Source organism: Coloeus monedula (genome assembly GCF_965178545.1).
Source record: "Coloeus monedula genome assembly, chromosome: 6".
NCBI lineage: Eukaryota > Metazoa > Chordata > Aves > Passeriformes > Corvidae > Coloeus > Coloeus monedula.
Window position 1 is genome coordinate 16,704,805 of NC_138786.1, and position 23,647 is coordinate 16,728,451.

Here is a 23,647-nt window from a genome sequence, read left to right on the forward strand (position 1 = left end):
CACACTATGAGAAATGTTTATTAAATTGATTTTTGTTTCATTTCTTTAAAAAAAAAAGGCAGAAAGAAGTTAAACACACTGCTTTGTGGCATGCTCCACAGTATGAAAAAATCCCAAGCATTCAGTTAAGCTGTCAGCAGCTCTGTTTGACCTTTCAATGCGGTCTTTGAACTCAGACCTGGACAGTTGACATTCCTCATCCCCACCTCAGCTCACAGACATTTTCTCAGCTGCCACTAGCTCCAGGAGGGATGCTTCCATGGAGAGGGAGAGGTTTGTATTTACAGCCTGCAGTTTCATCCTTTCCTTGCTTGCAGGGTGTGGAAAGGAGCAGTACAGGGTGCCATGTTGCACACACAAAGGTGCAGGTATGCAGGAGAGGTGCTGGGGCAGAGCAGGGGTCCTACCTAGTGGGTTTTCCCCCTTCACCTCAGCCAGCTTTGGGACTGACCAACTGGCAGCAGAGCCCTGTGGCTTTTGGATCCTGAGGGCTTGCAATGGGGTGAGTCCCCTCAGCCCTTCACAGCTCCCCTTCTAGTTCGTGTAAACTCAGGTCCAGCTTCACAGGAGACCCAAGTGGGTAGTTTTCTTCAGAGAGGGTTTCTCAACTACTTCATTGTTCCTAAGCCTGATGGTTCCTCTCTGTCCCTGTTGTCCCAGGGCTGACCCCTCCAGCTGGGGACCATTCCATCAAGGGTGGGGACTCAGCTGGTAACTAAAGAAAGCATTGTCCTCTCTCTGCAAACATCCTTCTGTCCCCACTCCCACAACCCTTCTCTAGCTGTTCCCCTTCTCGAGCACCTTTCCTGCAGCAGCCACAGAAACAGGAGATGGCCCGGGAAGTTGCCTCTGGAGCTCTCCACAATGGCAAGCCACCTCTGAAATGAGCCAGAGGGTGAATTGCAGCCCCTGTGGGACACAGCCTGAGCAAACTTCCTGCTCTTCCCCCTCTCACAGCTCTCAGATTCCCTCTCCAAGTACCACTTTCTCCCAATTGCTCCTGCCTGGGACAACTCAAACCGTTAAAAGTACAATGTCTGAGGACACAGCTGACCTGCATCGACACCCAGTCTGTCTTCAAACAGAGCTCCAGTTATGTACACAGCATCAACTGAATACTGAACAATATCAAAAAGACGGTATAAGGAAAAGAAAACAGAATTGAAATGCTTAATGGCATATTTATACACATTTACCAACAGTCAACAAAAAAGGTGGCAAGTTACACATCCATTCTGTATGCTGACAATCCTGATGCACATAGATGTAAACACACATGCTTGGATGATGCATATACATATGGCCACATAACAGAGCAGGTGACCTGAAGGAGCTACGCTGGGGAGCAGGGGAAGGGGTTACCTACTGCAGAACCTCGTCTCATTCTCAATGTGCACAACATGGACATTCAGGGCAGTGTTGCTTTAAGGCTATTTCTAAGGCTGAACCTTTTCTTGTCCAACCCCACAATATGAAGATCTGTTGAAGCACTTCCTCCTCTTTACCCAGCACAACTTGATATATATATATTTATATATTTACCTATATACTTTTTAAAGGCCCTATATACTAAAAGGCAGGAAGAGGAAAGGGGGGAGTAGAAGGGAAGAAAAACTTCTGAATGGATCAGTTTGCCCCAATGCAGGAATCTTCTATCCTGTAGTGGCACCAGCCATGACAGCCACGTGCAGTGGACAAAGTACTAGTTTAAAATGATTGATGATCACAGGTCTCCCTCCCTATCAGACCTGAAGCTCTTTGTTGTGACAAAGGGGGAGAGTGAAATACTTTAAGAAACAGAAATACTCCTGAAGTGGGGAAAGTGATCACTAATTTAAACTCCTCCCCTTACCTGCTTTCAAGGTGGCAAAAGAGCTGAGAGATACTATAATTTCCAGCTCAAGTGCCCACACGGCTAAGGAAAAGGCTTTGCTTAAAAATATATATCTATAGAACTATACATATAGATCATCTTTTTCGTGACACTCTGATTTTATTACATAGCTCCTGGGTCATTCTCCCCCTCTATCTACATGGTAACAGAGTGGCATATAAAAGAAGCCACATACATCAAAGTGATAACTGAAGTTAACAGATCACAAGAATGTGTTTCAACTGGTGCAATCTAACATGCTAAATTACCTTGATTTTATAAGGTGATCTGCTGTTAATATAACTGGAAGGTCTTAAAAATAACCTTTTTTTTTCATAATCAGATTATTACAATTTCTCAGCAATATTACAGTGTGTGACAACATGCTATAATTAAGAATAATTTCACTGAACAAGAGAGTGATGCAAAGATGAAATTTTAAGCATGTATGCAGATGGTTGGGAACACCCAAGCATCATCCTACAGTACATAAAAGCAGGATTTCTAAAGTCAAGGACATTTTATGTTTTCTTCTATTTTCAATATCATTTCTGTGTGAGCATTAGCTTAACAGTGGAAACTTGGTATAGAACTAGATTCTCCTTGAAACATATGTCTATAATGAAAGGACATTAAACTGAAGAACATTAAAAAAGTAATTTAATTTTCAGTTTTTTGTATTTTCAAAACTGGGACTAAAATTCACCCCCAGCCACTGACCTTTTAATGTAATGAATCAATGGAAATGAGCCAATTTATAAAGTTATAGCCCCAAGAAAAAAACAAAAAACAACACAAAACTGAAAAACATTTTTACTCTAGAGAGTAAAAAAGTTTCAGCATGACTTCTGTTAAGGAGTGACCTACTGATGGCAACAGGCTCGAGAGGAACAATGCCTGTGTTTCGCCTGGGATACACTGCACCCCGGCGATGGAGGTTGTATCCTCTCCCCTCCTCTCTCCCAGGCTTTGGGCAGTCAGCCAGGCTTCCCTATGGACAGCTTGGAAATGCCAGGGAGCTGCGGTGATGGTTGGAAAAGATGAGTACAAATTAACAAAAATGCTAAATTCTGCTTCAGCATCCAATTTAAAAAGCTGGTAAAACCAAGGCAAAGTTTTCTGAGACCGGGCTGCAGCCTTCTCCTCCGTACATCTTCCACCAACGTTACTTCTGAGTTACTGGGGGTGGGGAAGGGGGAGGAAGGACCTGATCTCCTGCTACAGCAGCTTTCCCATCACACAAAACTGATGTGTAACTAACTCAGCCACAAAGATACGGGAAAGTTTTATTTATTTAAAACAAACAAAAAAAAAGTACTTCAAAATAAAAATGATAAGTACTGTATGGTAATACTGGAAGCATTTATATACATAATTTTCTTTGTCTGTTGTTGAAATGTCTCCTGGTCACTCGGTGGCACTTGGGGTCCCCTCTAGCGCCATCCGCCCTGCTCCCCCCTTCCCCTGCCCGGCTCTCACGGCTCAGTAGACGGAGCTGTTCCTTATGCCACAGCACAGCACCATGCTCAGGATCATCTCGAAGATCTGTCAAGGGACACAGGGGCACCAGTGAGGCAACAACCAGCACGATGCAAGAGCTCCCCCATCCCAAGGTCCCCTGCTCCTTATTAACACTCTCATGCCAGAGGTAAGGGCAGGGATGCTACTCTTTGTTGCTGTTTTCATATGAAGTTGGCCCATTTGAGGTAAGATGCTGTTCTCCCATCTCTCACTGGCAGCAGTGGTGGTTTTTGGCTTTTTGGCTGCCAGCTACACAGCAAATGCCTCACGATCCCTCCAGCACTATAGCCAAGGCTTTGCACAGATCCTGTGTTACACCCCCACAGCACCTACCCCTCACTAGGGAGAGCAAACCCAATGTGGCAAAGCAAGCAAATCACTTCCCACTGCAGAGCCCAGTGACAAAACATGGCAGCCTGCAGAACAAATGGTTTTGGAGGAGGTTTCAGTGGTGCTCTGCCCTCCTGGCTGGTCTTGCAGGTGGCTCCTGCTCTACTGAGCTTGCCAGGTGCCACCCGTAACACCCCAACTCCCCAGAGGGATGACAAAGCCCTTGGTCTCGCCATGTTCCAGAGCTCTGGGGTACACAGGGCTGGTACTGCATGTGGAGCTGCAGGGGCATCCAGAGGAGAGGGACAGATCCAGCCCAGCTGGAAGAGGACCAGGGTGCCCCAAGGTGGCTTCTCCCTGTCCCACCAGGCTGTCACACTTACCATGATCACAGCAACCACAACCGCAGCAATACCGATCAGGTAGAGCTTCCCGGAGAAGAGCTCATCGATTTTTTTGTGGCAGTTTGTGTTCTGAGGTAGAGAAGCACACCAGTCAGACAGCCTGCTTTCCTCTCATCCACCCCTGGCACCCAGAAAGGCAGGTCAGCTTCCCCCCCATCCTGCTTATGTCCCCACATCCTGGCTCCAGGGCTTCCAACCAGACTTCATTCCTCTGCACCTGTCAGTGGCCTCAAGCAGAACCAGCAAATGAAGAACCAAATGGGAACCTTCAACATCCTACACCATCCCCAAATAAATGAAATCTCTACCCTTTATCTATTTCCCAATAAATCCCTAAATTTCCTTAGCAGCCAAGGTTTCCTGCAGTAGCTGTGCTGGCTGAAGAGCAGCTGTGCCTACCTCAAAAAAGCTTTTCAGGGAGTCCTTTCGGCAGAGGTCGTCCCTCCACACAGGAGTGAAAGTCGCTGTTACAATATCGGAACCACAGCAGTCCAGCTACATGGAGAGAGGAAAAAAGAAACAATGGAGAGCCAACATTAGCAGACAGCAAACACTTATGCAGTGTTCTCCCCACTATTACACATTCTTGAAGCCACCCAAGATTGAGGAAGCATCTTGGAGGGGAAAACAAGGGTGGAGAGTTAAGTCCCCAAACGAACTTTTTTCTTTCCATGCAGTGCAGTTGCTTCCTACAATAGTTCCAGACAGATCTGGCATAGATATCCTGGATGAGAGTGAAACCAGCTCTCTCCACAGATTTTGTTTCCTGCTGAATGGACCAAGTATCAGGATTAATTCCTCAGAGCTACATTCTTCTTCCATTGAATTTTACTTAAATCAGGGGTACTAAGGTAAATGGAAGGCAACTTAATCAGAGTTTGGTCCAGACTTCCCAGCACCATGTGATGGAGAGAATATTGCAGAGAGCGCAACTCTGCTTCTTAACATGCAAGAACAGCAAACTTGATAGGCTAAGGCCTGCACGTAGCATCATCTGCTTTAGACTCTGCTTTTCCCATCCATTTTCCTGACCTCCATTATGAATTCTCCAGCACGACCACCACCATCTTACCGTTTCATGAAAGGTCTTCACTACAGCTTTGGCATTGTTTGCATCTGGTTCTCCCATGAGCGCTTGTTGAAGCGCTTGATCATAGAACTGCTTCACGTCTTTGGCTATCTAGGAAAGACACAGAAAAAACTCCCTTTCAGCCAGAGGAGGGGGAGGAGGAGACCTATCCAGCAGATGTGCTTGAAGGCTGGATTCCCTCTAATGGCACTTGCAGTAAGATAAGCAGTTTTTAAATAGATTTGGACCCCATTTGTTTGCACAGGCACATGAAAGAAGGCCTGTCTTTCATAGGGCTCAAGCCCCTCCAGCTGTAGCAAATATTAAGAACCCCATCTACCAGCCAGCAGACTCCAGCCAGCACTATCCAAGGGCTCCATGGGCTCTGTCTAGCAGATAAAGACAGCCAAGGCCTGGGGGGTGAGCCACAAGATTTGAGATAGCCTTCAGCCCACGTGGATGTGCTGCTGTGCTCAGGAATGCAAAACCGGCTCATTCTGAACCACACATAGACAAAGCAGGCAGGCAACACATTTCCCACAGAAGCGAGACTCACTGGAAAAGTCAGGAGGAGGTGGGGTGCACAGACAAGGCTGTCTGGAAATATGGGTACCTCAGCTATTGAATGGCTCAGAGGGGATTGCAGGAATTTGGGAGAGATTGCACACCAAGGGCTAGTGAGGCAGCTCCTTTGGGTCAGGAGCTTAGGTGCATTCAGATGGATGTAAAATCCTGGCTGGGTCCCTACGGACATCGCTGTCCTGCAAGTGGTTATGTGAAACACCTTATCCATACTCTAACCCTGCCACCTGGCTGATGAACTGCAGCCACCTATGAGGGTTGCTTCACAGTGCAAAAATCTCCTAACTTTCAGGGGAACTGGCCTTGTGACTTCTCCTCTAACATCCTTCAATAACTTGAGAGAGAGATATGAAAGAAGGCCATGCAATAGAAGCAAAAGAAAAACATAAAAGCAAGAAAGGGAGAATGCTTTCTAGAACATCTGCTCTTGGCAGCACAGGCTGGATTAGCATACGAAAAAAGAAACTGCAGCAAGATGATGCATGATTTCAATCAATTATCCCAGAATTCCTTCATCACTGCTCAAAAAAGTTTGCTTTGGAGGATGATATTCTCCAATCAAACCATTTGATTCTGGTACATAAAAATAAAAAACTTTAAAAGTCCTATTTATTACCTCTCTATTCTGAATCTAAATCATCTCCAAGAAGGCAGGCTGAGGGAGAGAATGCCTCCAGCTCCATGGAAAAGTGTCCCTTCTGGAAGCACCTCTCTGTGGCTGGGATCATTCAGTGCTTCCCTCCCAGCCTGCATTGCTCCCAACCAAGGCAAGGAGAAGCAAGCCTGCCTTGTGAGCAGAGATTTCAAATAGCCCATTCATCATCAAGGCTGCAAAACCAGCTGATGCCAACAGACTGCCACCCTTAATTTTAAGCAGCAAAATTAATTTTAGGGGCTGAGGTCATCACTGCTGTACTGAGAAATCCTACATTTCTCAGCTTTATGCTCTGATGGCCAAGCGCTTTCTCCCCACGATGGGACACAACAGCCGTGGGGTCCCTCCTTACTCAGCCTTCACTTTTTTTTGCTGTCAGTTGTAGTTGCACATCTTGGAATCGTCAGGATTCACAAACTAACATCTGCAGGAGGCACAGCCCCTCTTGCAGAGGTTAATTAGTTCACTAAAGTTGCTAGGAAACAGCACCCTGCCTGCATAATAATATGTTTAGCCACAGAAGAGTTTATTCTGGTGAAGTCATGCTCTCTCCTGCTGAAGGACTACAAGGGTGTCCCCATTCAGGCCTGTGAGCCATTGCCCACATGCATGTGAGAGCTGAGCAGGCCAGCACCTACTTACACAGCTGGCTTACGTCTCTTAGTAAAGTAAACACATTTCCTACTCTGCCAGAGAGTCTAACCTTGGCTTTGAGCACAAGCAGTCCCCTTCCCTCCTCCAAACCCCTGAGGCCCAGCGATCAACACCCAGCCTGCTGCTTGCTGCAGTACAGCCTTGGTCCCATACCTGGGCAGTTCTGCATTTCGAGACCAAACCCATGTGTGTGTGAGCACATGTGACCATAGTGAAGGGAAGATGAGCAGAAACAGAAGCTGAAAAGCTGCAATTTTCAGTTCTACCCTTCAGTTCAGCTCCTCCAGTCAGGAAACTTTATCTGAGCAGTCCCTAGCAGGGTGCCTGGGACAGACACAGGACTTGTAGCCCTCACGTGTGCACAGCATACGGATCACAGCAAGCCCAGTGCTGGCAGACAAATGGCCTGAAGCAGGTTATATGATACTGGAGAAGAGCAGGAAGTACCAAGCAATCCCATTAATGCAGGCTCTCCCTGTACGGTACGCCCTCCCTTTGGCACCGAGGACGTGCAGATGGCTTTCCTTCACAACTTCATGCATGAATCGACTCCCTCTGTGACTGACAGTGTGGCAGCACAGAGGAGACCCAATCGAGACAGGCTATTTTTATTTGAGACATTGCACTACATACCCTAAGGGGCAGCTGTTACCGTGAAATGCTCACATTTAAAGTTCATCAGCCCGGCCAAGAGGAGTGAGGTGGCCTGCCCAGGTCACACTGCTAATCCAAGCCCCTGTTACTCAGACTGGGAACAAAACAGCTCATGCTGGGACCTGCTGCGGTTCTGCCCCAGCCTCCCAGCCCCACAAACAAAGGTTTTAGAATCATCTTACTTGGTCTTTGTTGACAAAACCCCAAATTCCAGCCGCAACTTCACAGGCAAACAGGATCACCAGGCAAGTGAAGAACTGCAAAGACAAATCAAGAGAGGGATCCTTAACCTATCTGCAGCAATTAGGTGGGGAGAGGTGTGGAGCAGCACTTCTACTGACAAATCAGAGCAAGGAGTCATCTGACTACAAACCATTTTCTCTCTCATACATGCACTGAGCCCAAACACATTATCCTGTAACTCATCACGTGCCACCCCATGTCCAGACTTCCTGCTAGGATTGCTGAGCAGGGATTAGCAAAACCTTTCCCACAAAGGGACTCACAAGGGTGAAGATGCCCTGTGTACAACAAGATACACTGCTCGTCTTCATGTACCTGCAGGACCATCCAGACAAGGTTTCTGCTCTGCCACAAATGCTCCGAGGACTGGAATTGCCATTGCAGGGTTAAAAGCACATTTCAGCTGCTGAGGAGCTGGTGGTGTCAGGGTGTGATTTATGGCCAGCTCTCTGGCATCCACAGCCCTGCAAGGCTACTGCATTTTTTTGCATAAATACTAATGCTGACGTTTTCCCACAGTCCCACCCCATTTGTGCAATTCCAGAAGTCCTCCCTGCCATCCCTCCATCTTTTTGTTCAGATGGCGGGAACGCGTTGTGATGGTTGGTCTGCTGGACTGGGAATGTGAAGCTGTAAACTCATACATCAGGGTCACATGAGAAGGCAGAGAGAGGCACGCTCCATATGCAGCCAGCATTGCCTCTGTGACAACATCACTCAGTGACTTCTTCCTGGGAAAAGCCCCAAAGTGGGAGAGTTGCCATGGGAGTCAAGAAGCAAAAGATGTGAATGCAGTCAAGGAAAGACAAAATTGCAGTAGAGGGTGGGAAAACAGCCCCTGGCTCCTGAGTGGTCTCTGCTCAAAACACATTCAGGACATTTTCTCCAAGAACAGAGGAAACAGGAGTTCCCAGAATGATGCCATGACCAGGCTCTCACATGCAAAAGCAAAGGGTTATCAGCAAAATGGAAACAAGACTATTAACCTGACAGCAGGAAAGGACTTCCAGCATCCTTGTCTAGTTCCTGAACAATCAACTCCTGTGTAAACATCTATCTATCCCTGATTCTGTAGGAACATCTTTGGAGGACTAGGTCCCACAATTCCCCTAAGGACTCACATCACCCTAAATTGTGGGTGCAATGCACTGTAAGTCTGCTTAAGCACTAGGGCTCATTTTTGCAGTGGTTACCCTCCAGTGAAAGATGGTTCGTTTATCCCAGATTTGGAGGTACAACTTCCTGCACATTCACTTCAAGTTGGCTGCAGAACACCAGGAGATGCAGCTTGATGCTATGGGAACATAGTGGTGTTCCCAGCCAGGCAGCTGGCTGTGTCCCAGCCCCTTTCCAGGGAGCAGAGCCTGCTCCATGCCAAGTGGCTCCCTCCTGTCTTCCTCAGGTCTTGCTGCTCAGCTTCCATACCGCCTTTGGCACAGGATTTTGATAGCATGGAGCTTCCTGGTACTTTTGCCTTTTGCAGTAAGCCCAGAGTCACTCCCTCAGCTAGGTGCAGGAAAGGGGAGCACGGCTGCTTCCCTGAAACACGCTGAGGACGCTGCCTGGAATTGTCCTTGGAATACAGTGGGAGCCTTGGCCGGCTGAAAGCGTCCTCATGGGGCGTCTCCAGACTTTTCTTGGCAAGACAAGGTGTGAGCAAATACAGGCAGTGCACAGCAGCTAGAGCTGCTAATTTCAGCCAGAGCAGCCGGTTTCCCTGTCAGGCCTCAGCTACGTTGTACCATCTGCCCTTCTAATCCTCTAACTTCAGGAGGGAGTGAGGGGTAATTCAGGGTCTGTAATCACTTGCATTAATAAAACAAAATGAAAATCCAAAGCTGCCAGGCTGTGCTACAACAACCCCTGTCAGATTTGTGTGCAGGCTCCTAGTATTCCCAGCAGCCAAGATAATGCCTGCAAACTCCTACTGCAGCTCCCATCAGACATTCAGAAGTGCTTTATCAACACTATGGGAAAATATCCCCAGATTACTGGGAATCGGCAGCAACCAGAGGTGAAATCATCTGCAGGACTGAGGGAAAGCAGCTCTGTTTCCCTCTGTCCCAGCTGAGCCCACACCCATGAGTTGCTACACTGCCACCAAGAATCCTCCAGCCCAATGAAGCCAAGTGCTGGAAAGTCATTCGAATTTAAAAAAAAAAAGTTTTACCCTTCCAGTTTATTTTTTATGCATCAAGTTTAAACTGAACCACATGTGAGAACTTGCTTTAAATAAATGGGTCTCCCTTGCTCCCAAGGTAAAGGCTTTTGGTGTGGCTACAGTTTATCCAATTAAACTCATCCTGTGCCAGGAATCCTGAGCTGCTGCCTCACTTCAGTAATGGATTTTCCAGGATGTACCTAGATGTTCTCACTAAGAAATTATGGAAAGTCTTTGCTGTTTCCTTGTCCAAACAGATAAAAATAGTAGATGATTCCTTAAAAGAACTAGAATTGCTAGAGGCAGCCTGGAAACGGAGTGATAGGGGATGCTGTAGGGGACACCAGGTAAGAAAGAGGGTTTAGTGGGTGCTTGGTAAGACAGCCAGACCATGGGGAGGGATAAAAGCAAGGCAGGGGTTCACATACAACGGAGGAAGAGTCTCTAAGAATCCTGCTGATCTCACCTAGTTCCACCTACGTGCTCACACATCCTCCCAGCCCTGCTTGTTGGAAAAGACCCCAGCAAGGGAAGCACAGCCATGTGCTGTCCAGCAGGGAAATCTGGGTGCCAAGTGACTTCCAAAGCTGTGTGTCTCTTACCGTTCCCAGAAGACACTGAGACTCCTGAATAGCGCCATAGCATCCCAGGAATCCCACGAACATCATGACAGCTCCGACTGCGATCAGGATGTAGATTCCTGCAAGGCAGAGCGAGAGGCAGACGCGTTACTGCAGAGCTTTGTCCAGCAGCATCCTCATGCCTGGCTGGACATTCTGGCTCCTGGTGTGGCTAATTGTGGATGTGCAGAATTAAGGCTGAGGAGGTGTGAGTAGAGGTGACGGCAGACATAGTAGAACACTAAATACATGAGTTGGGTCTCAAAGTGTTTGAAGCTGCAAGCACTGAAGCTTTAATATCTCCATCCCCTCCAAAATCAGAAGAAATGCTGAGAGTAGCACTAGGCAGAGGATGTAGGAGGCAAGACAAGGGCTCTACAGCATCCTCAGAGCTGTAGTACGGAGTTCCTCTGGCATGCTGTTTTAAATATTCAAGCAGAGATGAAAATGATTAGTTAGCATATCTTGTAAAATAAACACTAAGGCACATGGTTTATTTATATTAAACATCCTACAAATATTTATCTGGCTAACATTTTAAAGGCAAACGAACCACAAAACCAAGGGGAAAGTACTGCTTAAGCATCTCACTTAATAAAATCCGGCACTTTTTTGTTATAGGTTCTTCCACAGTGAAGACAACATTTTTTACTTTAACTTATTGAATTTCCACAGGCAACTTGCACCATAACTAGTTCAAAGCTTGAAATGAGGCATTGGGAGTGGTTCAGAAAACAGAGGAATAAGAGTTTATTCATTCAGGAAACAAGAGCTTAACTCAAGGCTCAAGTCTGCTGCCATGAGTAATCACCATGGTCTCACCAACCACGAGACTGGTGAAGCTCAGAAGATTACTCAGCCAAACACTACCAGCTCAGTTAAATTTGACACAGCTCTCTCCTGGTGTATCCCTTATATTTAGTGCATTTTTGGTTAACTAATATTCTCAAGTATTGTGGTTATACTACTCTCTAAGTGAATCGTATTTCTCATTCAAAAGCAATTTGATACATGCAAAAAATTACAAACAAGGTAAGACCGCAGTCACTATTTCTAATGGACAGTGAGGGGAAAAAAAGAATCATCATGAGGATAAAAAAACATGGGGCATCTCAGAGGTGCCAGCAACACAGTGATTCTTACTAGTGGTTGGGAGACACATCCCTTCAATGAAATGTTTTCTTCTGCTATGAGTGAGAATGTTTTATAGTTATTAATCAGACTGTCAGCTCTCCTTTAGGAACAGCTCTAACATAAACAGAGCTCAAGATTAAAACTGTTTGTACATGCTCGCGATGTTTAAGGTTTTTCTTATCTCTGTAGCTTTTAAACAGTCTTCTGATAATTAAAGCGCAAAGTCTAAAGGCCATGCACTGAGAGCAGAGTCAAGCCAAGTCAACCCTTCTCTAAAACACCCGATACACAATAACGGTCTCCACTTGTTTAACATTCCCTTACGTATTCTTCAAACTTGGGACAGGCTGGACTTTGGCTCCCCCTTCTTCCCTCTTCGAAACAAAAATCACCAGCATGCCAAAAGCACAAGCGCCGATGCAAGAGCTGACCTGGCGAGAGGCGGTGACGGAAGCGCCACCCCAGTGGCTCCCGCGCTGGGACTCTCCGGTGTTTCTCAGCAGCACCGTGCTCACTCTATTTTTAGGTACTGCAGGAGGGAGGAAGGCAGCAGCAGGGGAAGTGCCACAATGGAGCACACTGACCCTGCAGGAAGCCCCTCTTCACAAAACCTGACGGGAGCTGTGGCCGGAGACACCAACATCCTTGCGGCAACACTGTCAGCAAAGGGAGACGGAGGCACAAGCTGCACCTCCTGATGTGTTCTGAAGGGGTTTCAGGAGCCATGAAAACCATACAGGCAAAAAGGTCCCCAAGCGGGCATGAGACGCCTCCTTAGGTGAAGGTGTGCAAAGAAAGGAAAAACAAGCAGAAGAAACCTCCCAGGAGAGTTTCTTAGAAAGGACAGGCCAGCAGATAAAGTTTTGCAGGCCCGGCTGAAGTGGAAGGAGGTGGTTTTGTCCCAGTGGCTGAAGATGACATGAGGTGGAGCAGCTGTGGCAGCTGGGCAAGGAGACAGCGTGGCAAGCAGTGGGCTGGGCTGTGCGGGGGACGGAGGGCCCCCAAAGGGCCTGGTGGGGGTGGGAAGGCATTAATAAATCCTGTACAATGAAGGCTGTCTGCTGGACACCTGCCAAGCCCCAGAGAGACTGATGGAGACTGTCAGACACTGCATAACTGCTGTCTCACAAAGAACAACATAGCAGGAGTGGTGTCCCAAAAAACAGTCTGCTCACTGTCACCAGAAGCTGCTAATGCCCAAGAACCAGCCCTTGCCACTCCAGCTTGTACCAGAGAGGCTGCTGGCTTGGGTTTTCAACCCAAACCATGGCAGATTTTTCTTTTTTAAGCCCTGGGTAGTTCAACTGAAGAGTCTTCATCACGAGTCAGAAAATCAACTTTCCTTATCCCTGACTGCAGCAGTTTCTGACTTCTCCGACTAGGAGAATAGAGAGAAGACAAAGCTGAGCTGGGGACAAGTCACTTCCACATCTGAGAAGTCACTATTCAAGCTGGTTAGCCCAATAGATGGGTAACAAGTAGATGCACCACATTTGAAGACCAAGCAGCACGACGCTGGGACCCCAACAATCAAGTCACCACAGACAGAAGGTTTTATTCTCAATTTTTTAAAAATAAACACTGAAGGCACCTTCTAGGCTGAACAAATATCGCCAGGAGATCACAGTTATAGAGCAACCCAGGTTGAAGGGACCTCAAATGATCACTTGGTCCAACCTTTCAAGAGAATGGGAACCTTAGGTGGCACTATCCAGAATCCTGCCCGATTATATCTTGAAAACCTCCAGTGATAGTGACTCTTATCATGTCCCTGGGGAGGTTTTTTCCAGTGAATGATTGTTCTCACTGTAAAAAATGTTTTCCTGATTTCGAGATCATTAGGAGAACACAGGACCCACTGGTGGCTAGGAAAGTTTTGCTCTCAAAACTAGGAAATGAAGGCCCAGTGAGAACCTCAACTGATGGAGAAAACTAAGAAGAAACACAGACAGCTGCTGTTTCAGAGAAGTTTTCCAGTGACCTCTGTACTTGCTTCCTTCTGAGATTTCTGGCAGCTTCAAAAAAACAAGACCAATCCTGACCTGCTGAACTCCCACCCCAGGCAGGCTGTGCAGACCTTGGACTGTCAAGTGAAGCTTCCCGCTTCTCTCCCTGCTCTCACTTCAGCAGCTCCTCATCAGAGCCAGCACCGCTGTGAAGCGAGGAAACAGCAAGAAGGAAAGGAGGGGAGGGAAGATGTGCACCGCGTGCAGCTTCCTGACCGGAGCCCAGCGGATGCGAGCAGTGCGGTGGGAGCGGCAGGAATGCGCAGCCAGGCGGGGGAGAGGGCAGCGATGAGCGGCCTGATCTCGGCAAACCACAAGGAAACCCTGGAAGGTTTCTGGAATAAAGGCCAGCTTCATTCCCAGGCACAAACAAGCAGCCATTATGGAGTCGCCTTTTGTTACCAAGGGCCACAGCACAACAGCCTCTCCTGGGAGGCAGCAGGGCAGGACTCTGCTCCAGAGTTTATTTAAAAACAAGCACAAAATATTTACTGCAACAATAGCATCTTGTATGAGGAATGCCAGTGGTGTTTCTCCACAAAAATGCCATGCTGAAGGCTGAGAAAGCAAAGGAAGGCAATCCAAGTGCCCAACCACATGCTTGAATGGTGTTTGCTTTCCACACCCATCCCTCCCCTCAAGGAATGGGACTGGTGGGGAGGTCTCCACTTCCAGACTGGGTGCCAGGCAGCTGGGGGACTATTTCACAGCAATCACGGCACAGACTGGAACGACCAAGCCCTCTTCCCAGAAAGCAGCCTGACGCATCTTTGCTTTCATTCCTGGCACACAGGACGATGACACCGAGTGTGGTTTTGGGCTCCGTGTCTGTGAGCAAGGCACCTGTCATCCCTATCCTGGACAGCACATTATCCTCCTCAAAGTCAGAGGAAACTCCTCACAAGCCTTCCCCTCCTCTGTGTAAGCATCAGAGACTGGTTAACCCCTAAAATCCTCTCCCGGGTGAGGAACTCTTGACTAAAATGCTATTTGCTTCTTCAGGGCTCCACCCAAACTGGCACAATTTGGCGTGAGCAAGGCTCCATCTGCCTTTCACATGCCACTTCCCAGCTCATTTTTATTGCAGCTTTCTCAGGGGTTTTACAAGAAGCAGCGCTCTTTGCCGTAAACAAAAAGCAAAATGAGAGAGGTATAAACTGCAAGCTGCAGTGCCCACAGCCATGCTGCCCCCTCACACAGCAGCAGTACATAACCCTGGGAACAGCTGGAGCTGCAGCAGCAGGTACAGAGAGCAAATCATGTACAGGTGTTCATGGTACCAATGCACCTCCACATCCTTAAGCAACACTACACAGTGATTTCTAACCCTATGGCACGGTTCTCTGACAAACAAGAAACACTGCTACAACTGCCACACATACCCAGCCACACACCAAAGCAAGCTGTGAGCCTCAGGACCAGTATCTTGGAGTTGGGGAAGTCAGAGGAGTGGTGTCAATACTGCCTGGAGTCCTCTTTCTCCTTTTGAGATGAAGCCTTTGAGCAGAAAGCTTTAGGAGAGAGTTCAACCACTCTTAGCTTCACCTCCTCATCTGAATTCAAAGAAGGAACACAGGAACCATGATATGATCTCTTCACTCAAGAGCATCAGGACATGATGATGAGAAAAAGCAGCAGCAGTGGACCAAACACTACCCCCCTTTCCCCAGTACAACAGGGCATGTGCTGCTTTGGGCTGCAGGGATCTCATAAAGCTTTAGGAAAGCCCCCAAACATCAGAGCCAGGGAACTGACAGTAATTGAGCACTTCTCTTGGTTTAGTCCTAGGTGGGAAAGGGATAAAAAGCAGCCAAGAGGCCAGCTTAGCTCCCAGCTCAAGCAGATGATGCTTCCATGGAGGGCCTTTTACCTGCAGGCCAGGTAGGAAGCAGGATGCTCAGTGTGGCAGCAGGGAAGCAAGAGAAAAAGGTAGTATTCAGTGTCAGTACTTGCTTTGGCATTAAAGCAGCATAGCTGGTGCCTGCAGGGTTGCAAAACCATGTCCTGTCCCTGCTGAGAAGTAAAGAAAACAAGAAGAAATAAACAGTCTTAAAAAAAGGACACGATGAAAAAACAAATAAAAGGAGGAACAAGCACAGGAGCATCCCTCTAAAACAAGCAGGGAGCAGGCCAGCCCTGGCCAGCTCTCCTCCCATGCCCCACCATCCCTGTCAGAGATGCTGTGCAGCTCCAGGCATGGGCATTCCCGGACAGCACCCTACTTCACCCCTCACTTCAATCCTCTCCCAGCATCTTTAACTCCCTAGTCTAATGGAAGCCAGTCACTGCCCCCAGGTCACCGTGGCAATATTTCCAAAAGACAAAAAAGAAATTAAATAAGAAATCCCCCCTCAGCATGACACAATGCTTCCTGGGAAAGCCAGGCAGCTCTTCAAGCTGTGCCTGCCCTCCCCATGGGATGGGCTTTAAAAAGGGGCTGAGAGCAGAGGAAAGAGAGATGTTTATTCTCCCAGCAGGCTCCTGTGGGGAGACTCTGCTCATCCAAGAGTTTTGCAAGCCTCTGAGGAAAGGAGGGAGGCTTCAGTGCCACCCTGCCGTTGCTCCTGGCCTGGAGATGCTGAACATCACTGGGCTCATCACCACTGCAGCTGCAGGGAAGGGTGGGACCATCAGACAATGGCAGGGAGACTCCCTCCTACTCCACACCATCCATCGTGGAAGAACACTCTTCCCTGTAGCCAAAGAAATGACCATGATGTTCTTCCTTGCAGCTTGGGGGCACGATACAGGCAGGGAGTGGAAAGTCCCTCCAGGGCAGGGTTGAGGCAGGAAAAAGATGGCTGCACGAGCCAGCCAGCAGAGGAGGATTTCCTAGGCATTTTTGTCCAGTTGCCCAGTGGAACTGGCCCAGCAGAGCTGGCAGCGCTTTCTTGAAAGTGGGGTGAGAGAGAGGGGGGCTGGAAAAAGAGAGGGTTTGCTGGAAGATGACAAGTGGGAAGCCCCTCCATTCCCCTCCACCCCCTTTCCCAAGGAAAACATTGCTGCTCTGTAGCTGCTAATGACTTCCAGATGGAGCAATAGGGTCACAAAACATGGAGAGCTCTCATGGGGAGATGAAAGCCTGGACATGCTGCCCTCATCTGCAAGAACAAGGCAAGAAGAAGCCATGGGCACCTCTCTGTCAGAAAAACAAAGGGATGGTGGGGAAAGCCCCGAAGAATGTCCTCGTGTGCACACACTTATACCCAAATCCCCTCCACAGAGGTACCACAGTCACGTTTCTTCTCCTCTGCCTACCCAGGAAACCTCCCAGGAAGGAGATTTAAGTTTTGTAAAGTCAGCATACCTACAAAAGCTGGGAGGAAGTCTATGGCACATCTCCAGGACTGGCATGGACAAAGGTGGCACAGCACAGGAGAGCCAGGCTGGAATACACTGGCCCATCCTCTGCTGCCCCAGCCTAGAGCACTTCAGGACATTTCAATGTGCCCTGGGGTCCCACCCACTAAGAGAGCACAAATCCCACTGGAGGGTTCCTTGTAGGCTTTGCATGCTTTAAACATGGTGGAGGTTTTCTAAGGAAAACTGCCAAAGCTACAGGTTTAAACAGCTCTGCAGAGCAAGGAGCCACCTCTGGTCAGGTCCAGGGCAGCAAAGCCAATGGGAGGGGACAAAGGAGAAGAACAACTACATTAGTTGTAGTTGGATAGATCTGAACCCAAAATAACCTGATGGTACCAATGTATTTTTAAAGTCATAACCAGTTTTAGTCTGCAGAGTTGACTTGATCACAACAAAGGTAGAATGAATTACAATTAAATGGAAATCAAATGGAAATGCAATGAAATAACATGTTGCTTTCTTAATATTGAATTCTGTGATAAGAATACAAAAAAAAAATTTGTACTCTCAGATACATGATGTAAGCCAGAAAGGAAAGTACTAAAAAAGTGTTTTGCCTTAAAACTACTATTTTAAAAAGAATTCCAGTGTTATTGAAGGAGTTGATCTGATGGTGATTAGAGGAAAATCTAGAACAAGTAAATCTCAGCTTTTGGTTTTTTTTTTCTTTAAGGGACTAAATAATTAAATTGTCCTCAACTGTAAGTAAGTTTATTTCCAAGACAGAAAAATGCATGTACTTCTAAAAATCCACACATATATTATTTTTTAAATAATCCATTTTGCTCGTGTGGTTCAAGGCCAAATGCAAACCTTGGTCTCCACAGCCAAGCACGCAAGCCTGGCGACAGCCCATGTGTCTGGTGGAAAATCTCCAACACAGGGGGCCTTGAAAAAGTAGAGCACAAATGGGTGAGAGAAGAAACCAGTCCTGAACCAGCTGTGTGTATCCACAGGGATCCCTGCAGTGCCTCATGCCAGAGCTGAAGGTGGTTTTTCCCTGGTGTTTGTTACAGAACCTACAGACCAGGAGTCTCAGGCTCTTCTCTAGTCCTTTCACAAAGAGTTCAGCAAAAGATGTGCTGTTGAGTCTAACCCCACGATGCACGGAAGTTGGCACCATCTCTAAAAGATGCCTATCATTTCCAGAGGGATGGGGACAAGGATTGGAGCAGGAACAGAAACCAAGACCTTCTCATTGCTCATGGCAGGTCCACAGCCACTGGAGCACTGTGGACCTCTAGAGCCTTTGCAACACACTGGAGCTCTGCTGAGCCCCCTCTGCAATGAAAACCTCCCTGAAACCCCAGAAATCACTGCTTTTCTGGCCCATTCTCTGCTGCTCCAGCCTACAGCACTGAAAAGGCTAATTAAGCTAAATTAGCTAAAAAGGCTAATTAAGTTATGGATAGAAGGGACAGCTCCTCCACAACCATTTAGCCAACACAAGTCTGTCTCAGTGATAAGTTGGGATGCTCTGCACTGCTGGGCATGTCTGGGACCCATGGCAAGAGTGGCCAAGGCATCCTCATGTGCTGTAAGGACAATGGGCACACCTGGGGAAAGAGCTCTGAGAGCTGTCCCCATCCCTACCCTATGCACTGCCACTTAGCAGACCCTCCTCTCTGCAAGGGTCAGATTTCCCTGAGCCCAGCAAAACCTCATGACAGGACTTCCAAAATCCTGAAGACAATCATGAAAGCTTCAGTTCAACTCAGATAAGCACTCACTTGTAAGAAAGACTTTAAAGCCTCCCTGTGCTTTCTGGCCCATTGATTCTAGACCAGTCTGCATGAAAAGCAGCTTGAACTTGTTTCCAGGGCAGAAATCATTATCCTGGATTGTATTTGTTCCGAGGAGGATGGTGAAGACAGTCTGATTCACCTCCTGAGAGAGCCTGTGTTCCCATTAGCTGGTGTCCCTTCCACGCCTCAGTAGCGCTCACAGGCACAATCACCACCTTAGTCCCAGGCCACTGCTGCTCTCAGCTGTGCCCCACCTGCCTCCCTCAGGCTTTGCTGCCTGACTGGCTTGGGAGCTGGATCAACATTACCTAGGGAACTCCCCCACCAAAAAAAAATCTCTCTTGCCTTTCTGTTGGGACAGTGACACCCAGCAGGATGACAGGGAGAGGCAGCGGTGGCAGCAGGCTCAATGGCCAAGCTTAGCCCACTGCTGTAGGCCTGTCTGAAACCTCACACCCCTCCCCTGTGCCACCATGCTCCAGGGACGAGACACTGCCCAGCAGAGGACTTACTAATAAAACACAAAAGACCTAGATGGAAGCAAAACTAACCCCTTCCTCACCCCAAAAGCTAAGTAGGAAACCACAGCCCAGCTCAGGACACTTTTGCACTCCTCATCGTGGCTGGCCACGCTCCCAGGGCCGAGCTAATTAGAGCCACAGGTCGTGTTGCCCTGTCGCTTGCTGTGAGCAGCTGGAGGCAGATTTCCTATTTTGGATCTGGCAGGAGAGAGTGGAGCCGAGACCATCCAGCTGCTGTGCTCCATTCCTCGCTAGGCAGCTTGAGGGAAAGCACAGGAAGGGCAGCAGCAGGGACGAGCACCCAGTGATGCTCCCAGCACACAGGCAGCACAGCAAGGGGGAAGTGGGAAACCCTGGGGTGTGGGTCTAAGGCAAACAAGAGCTGAGGTTTTTATTCCTGCCCTCCTCAAAGCACTTCACCCACAATAGCCATCTCCAGGCATCACATAACCAAATGTTTGAAGGACAGGGAACCTAGCTTTTTCCTCCCACTTGGCATCCCACCAAGAAAGGGCAAAAGCAGTAAGTCCAGTGTCACTTGCCTCTTCAAGATCCCCAGGTGCTCTTAAAACCAGCGACACCACAGCACTAACTTATTGTGGAGAGATCAGAACTGCTCCAATTTGTACCGGTGTCTGCAGAGAGAGACCAGCTCAGCCTTCTTCTATGGGCTCTCCTAAGACACTGAATCACAGTTTTGTTGTTTGTTTGGGTTTTTTTCAATGGTACTTTAATGTGTAGGATCAGTAAATATCTGAGAAGCGGTTAACCAGTTGTTAGCAACTTATCAATGCCTCTAGCTATCCTGAAGGATGTTTTCGGCCTTGTGACCAACACCTTCCCAGCCTCCAGACAGACAAAGCATTCCAGACACAGTGTTATCCAAGAGCAAGAAGGATTTTGGTTTCTGAATTTCAAATAAAGCAAATAAGTGCATATCAGACCATAAGCCAAGCTCAGATGAAGAACAAGTATTTTCCTTTACAGTTATGAAAGCATGGAACTAAGGTGCTCCAGCTATCCTCATCCCTGGCACTGGGATTTATTTACAGTGCTGAAGGAGTTAAAGCATTTGCTGGAGCACTGGATCCACAGCCAAAATGGAAGTGTCAAAAGCCAAGACTGCAACAAGTGGTTAGGGGATCAGATGGTTTGCACACCATGCTGAGGAAAAGCCTGTGAACAAGGGCCTGTTTAATAACCTCCCAAGCCAGCCCACAAAACAACTCACTGCATGCAATGCCAAAGTGCTGGGGAGGAGAGGTAGTGCTTGTGGGAAACCCCAGCCCGCAGAGCCCCTTCCCTGTGGCTGGAAAGGTGAGTAGGGGAACAGCTGCCTGTGCCCTAGGGGCTAACGGGGTGACTGCTGAGATGGTCCTGTCTGGGAGCTGAGGGCAAGGACTGCTCCTCTACTCCTGCTCCTGCTGGAGCCTGAAGTGTCATGCCTGGTACTCTGTAACTTCCCTGCTCGCCACAGCCTCTTTCTCCCACTTCTCCATCACCCTCAAATCCATTATTTTTACTCTCCCATAACACACAGACACACTGGAAAAATAGCCTTTAAGAAACAGCTCCAGCTTTGGGGCAGGGGAAAGGACACAAAAAGAAACCAAGAGATGCCAAGTCCCTGCTTTCCTACTTCCCTTTCTCACTCAGTACACACCCTATGATAGAAGTTTTCCTCCTTGGACAGTGTTTATTGCTTCCCCCTGTTCCTGCAGCACTGCAGCAAAGCCTGGCTGGCCTTTAAAAGCCTCCTGACAAATCCCGGGACCAGCGCCCTGTGCCAGACACCAAGAAGTGGTTTGCAAAGGAAAAAGAAAACAACAGAGCTCTGGAGGCCAAGCCCAGAGAAGTTCCCATTCCCAAAAGCAGGAACATTGTGTACATGTGTATATTGCACACCAGAGGAGAAAAAGGAAGGAGTATCAGTTGTAGGAGAGAGGAAGGGGGGGGGGGGGGAAGCAAAAAGAAATCCCAGCCTTCAGACTCCAGAGGTCTGGCTGGGAAAGGCAGCAACTGAAAGAAATGCTCTGCTGTTATTACTGCATGGAAATTACAGCTGCCAGAAGGAATCCAGGCCAATCTGTTGCTGAATAGAACTTTAAAAAGACAGCCAGTCTCAAATCATGGGCTGCTCACGGGTGTTGGAAAGTCAGTGCGGTGGTGGGACCCACAGTCCTTCCCCAACTCCTTCTAAACAGCGAAGGCCGAGGACAAAGACAAAATAAAAAGGAGTGGAAGAGTAAAAGATACTCAACAGGCAGGAGGGAAGGACTGTGCCCCACACTCCAGGTCCCCCAGGTTTAGGGAGAAAGTGTTACCTAGGGAGATATCAGTTGTTAGCCCCCCCAAAAGAAGGAGAGGTTTGGACTGGCTCCTGGAAAGGAGAGAGTTTAACTTCTTATGAGATCTACAAAGGGGAAATGCTGCAAATAGAGCTCTGGGTGTGAGGCAGGAAAGACAGCAAGACAGAAAAACTCACAGCTATTTACAGCAGGAACACCTTCTGTAACCAGGGACAGGCAGGGAGAGGGCTCAGGCATGCTGTTACATGGGCAAGCAGGGAAACGCAAAGGAAAACCCTTTCCAGAAAGTAATTTTAGCTACAGGTGAGAACAGGACATTGGATCAGACGATGTTCCCAGCCCCGTCAGCTTGTGCTCCAAGCCAGCTCCTGACTGGCAGCCAGCCCCTCCTGCAAGCTGTTCCCCCTTGTCTGTGAGGGATCATTGGAGAACAGGGGAAAAACCGGGGTTTTCAGCTTCCAGCATGCTGTCAAATTAACAAAAATCATGCTAAGCTTAATCGTAGTGCACAGAGGCTCCACCTGCCCCTCCTGGAGAACATGAGTCACACGCTCACCAAGCTTCACTTTCTACTGCCAGGCACTCTGTCGGCTACTTTTACATCCCTTTGGATAGGAAACGAGACACGCTTCCAAGAAGTCCCCCCTCTTCCCAAATGTGCTCTGGAGAAAACCCACTACACCACAACACGTCTTTTTGCATTTTCAGCTGATGTGGATTTGGACTCTGCGCTTGGGCCACGGCCAACATTTATCGAAGGCTTTGGCTGGCACAGCAGGGGATATTTTGGAGAGTACAAGGGCAGCAGGAGGTATTTTTATTGTGACCTCCTTGATGCTCACCTGGAGCTTTCCGCCCTGCTTTTGGGTACACTGCAGCCCACCCTGGGGCACAACACTGAAGCAGCACCACCAGCACCCCCACAGCTACTCACCAACGTAGAAGGTGTTGGGGGCCTGCTTGTCCCCCAGCTGCAGGTACAGGATATTTGTTGTCTGCGAGTCATGGCGGAGCCACAGGGCCACTCCCAGGATGATGCCTCCAGCCAGCTGGGGAGAAAACAGAGGGAAGCAAGGGTTACCCACTGTTCCAGCCACATCAGACCCAGACTCGCAGTTTTTTGGTGGGAGCAGACTTGCTTTTCATCTTCCCACAAATATACAAGAACATCCTTTCTAACCATCATCCCACCCCTGCAACATGCTTTGTGCCCCACAGATCATAGGCTGTATCACCTTCCCTGCTTTATGAGAAGACCCCTCATTCTGGGGATGTGCAAAGCCCTTTCCAGTTCTTGCAGGAGATTTCTTTCCCAAGAGGTATTTTATTATGCCACTTAAATGGAAGGCTCGGCCTTACCCAAGCAGAAAGAGACATGCCACTAAGATTTTTAGGAGAGCTTTTCAACAGAAGTCAGGATCGGCCCCAATTACTCCCTTTTTCCAATGGGCTGTTATCATCCCATTCCATTTCTCTGTGAGGTACAAACAGAAAGTGCGGGAATTTTTCCTCTCTGCCCCCAAGTCTTGTATGCACACGACTCCCCATCCAGGGTCAGGCTTCCAGTCGAACACACCTAGTGTTCCCCTGGCACACAGGGCTTTCCTTAATGTCCTAATACAGGAATTGAAGCAGAGCAAGGCGCGGGTTCGGGCCAAGGCACCACCACACCACTTTTGGGGGCCTCCAGGCCAAGACTGCTGCCTTGGCCATGCTGTCCAACAGCAGAAGAGCAGCGCAGCCACATACACGGGTGCACACTGAGACGTAGGACTGACCAGGGCAGGGACAAAAACACACTCC

At 48.3% G+C, this 23,647-nt stretch overlaps 1 protein-coding gene across 1 annotated transcript in view; it reads right to left on the reverse strand.

Moving 5' to 3' along the window:
- CD81 (CD81 molecule) overlaps positions 1-23,647 on the reverse strand; it is a 33,220-nt gene continuing 9,573 nt past the window's right edge. Inside the window, exons 2-8 of the mRNA XM_082283599.1 lie at positions 22,779-22,893; positions 10,749-10,846; positions 7,925-7,999; positions 5,201-5,308; positions 4,528-4,623; positions 4,108-4,197; positions 1-3,418 (exon numbers count right to left, since the gene is read on the reverse strand). Coding sequence (XP_082139725.1) covers positions 3,356-3,418; positions 4,108-4,197; positions 4,528-4,623; positions 5,201-5,308; positions 7,925-7,999; positions 10,749-10,846; positions 22,779-22,893 — 645 coding nt within the window. The 3' untranslated portion in view covers positions 1-3,355. The remainder of the gene's footprint in view (positions 3,419-4,107; positions 4,198-4,527; positions 4,624-5,200; positions 5,309-7,924; positions 8,000-10,748; positions 10,847-22,778; positions 22,894-23,647) is intronic.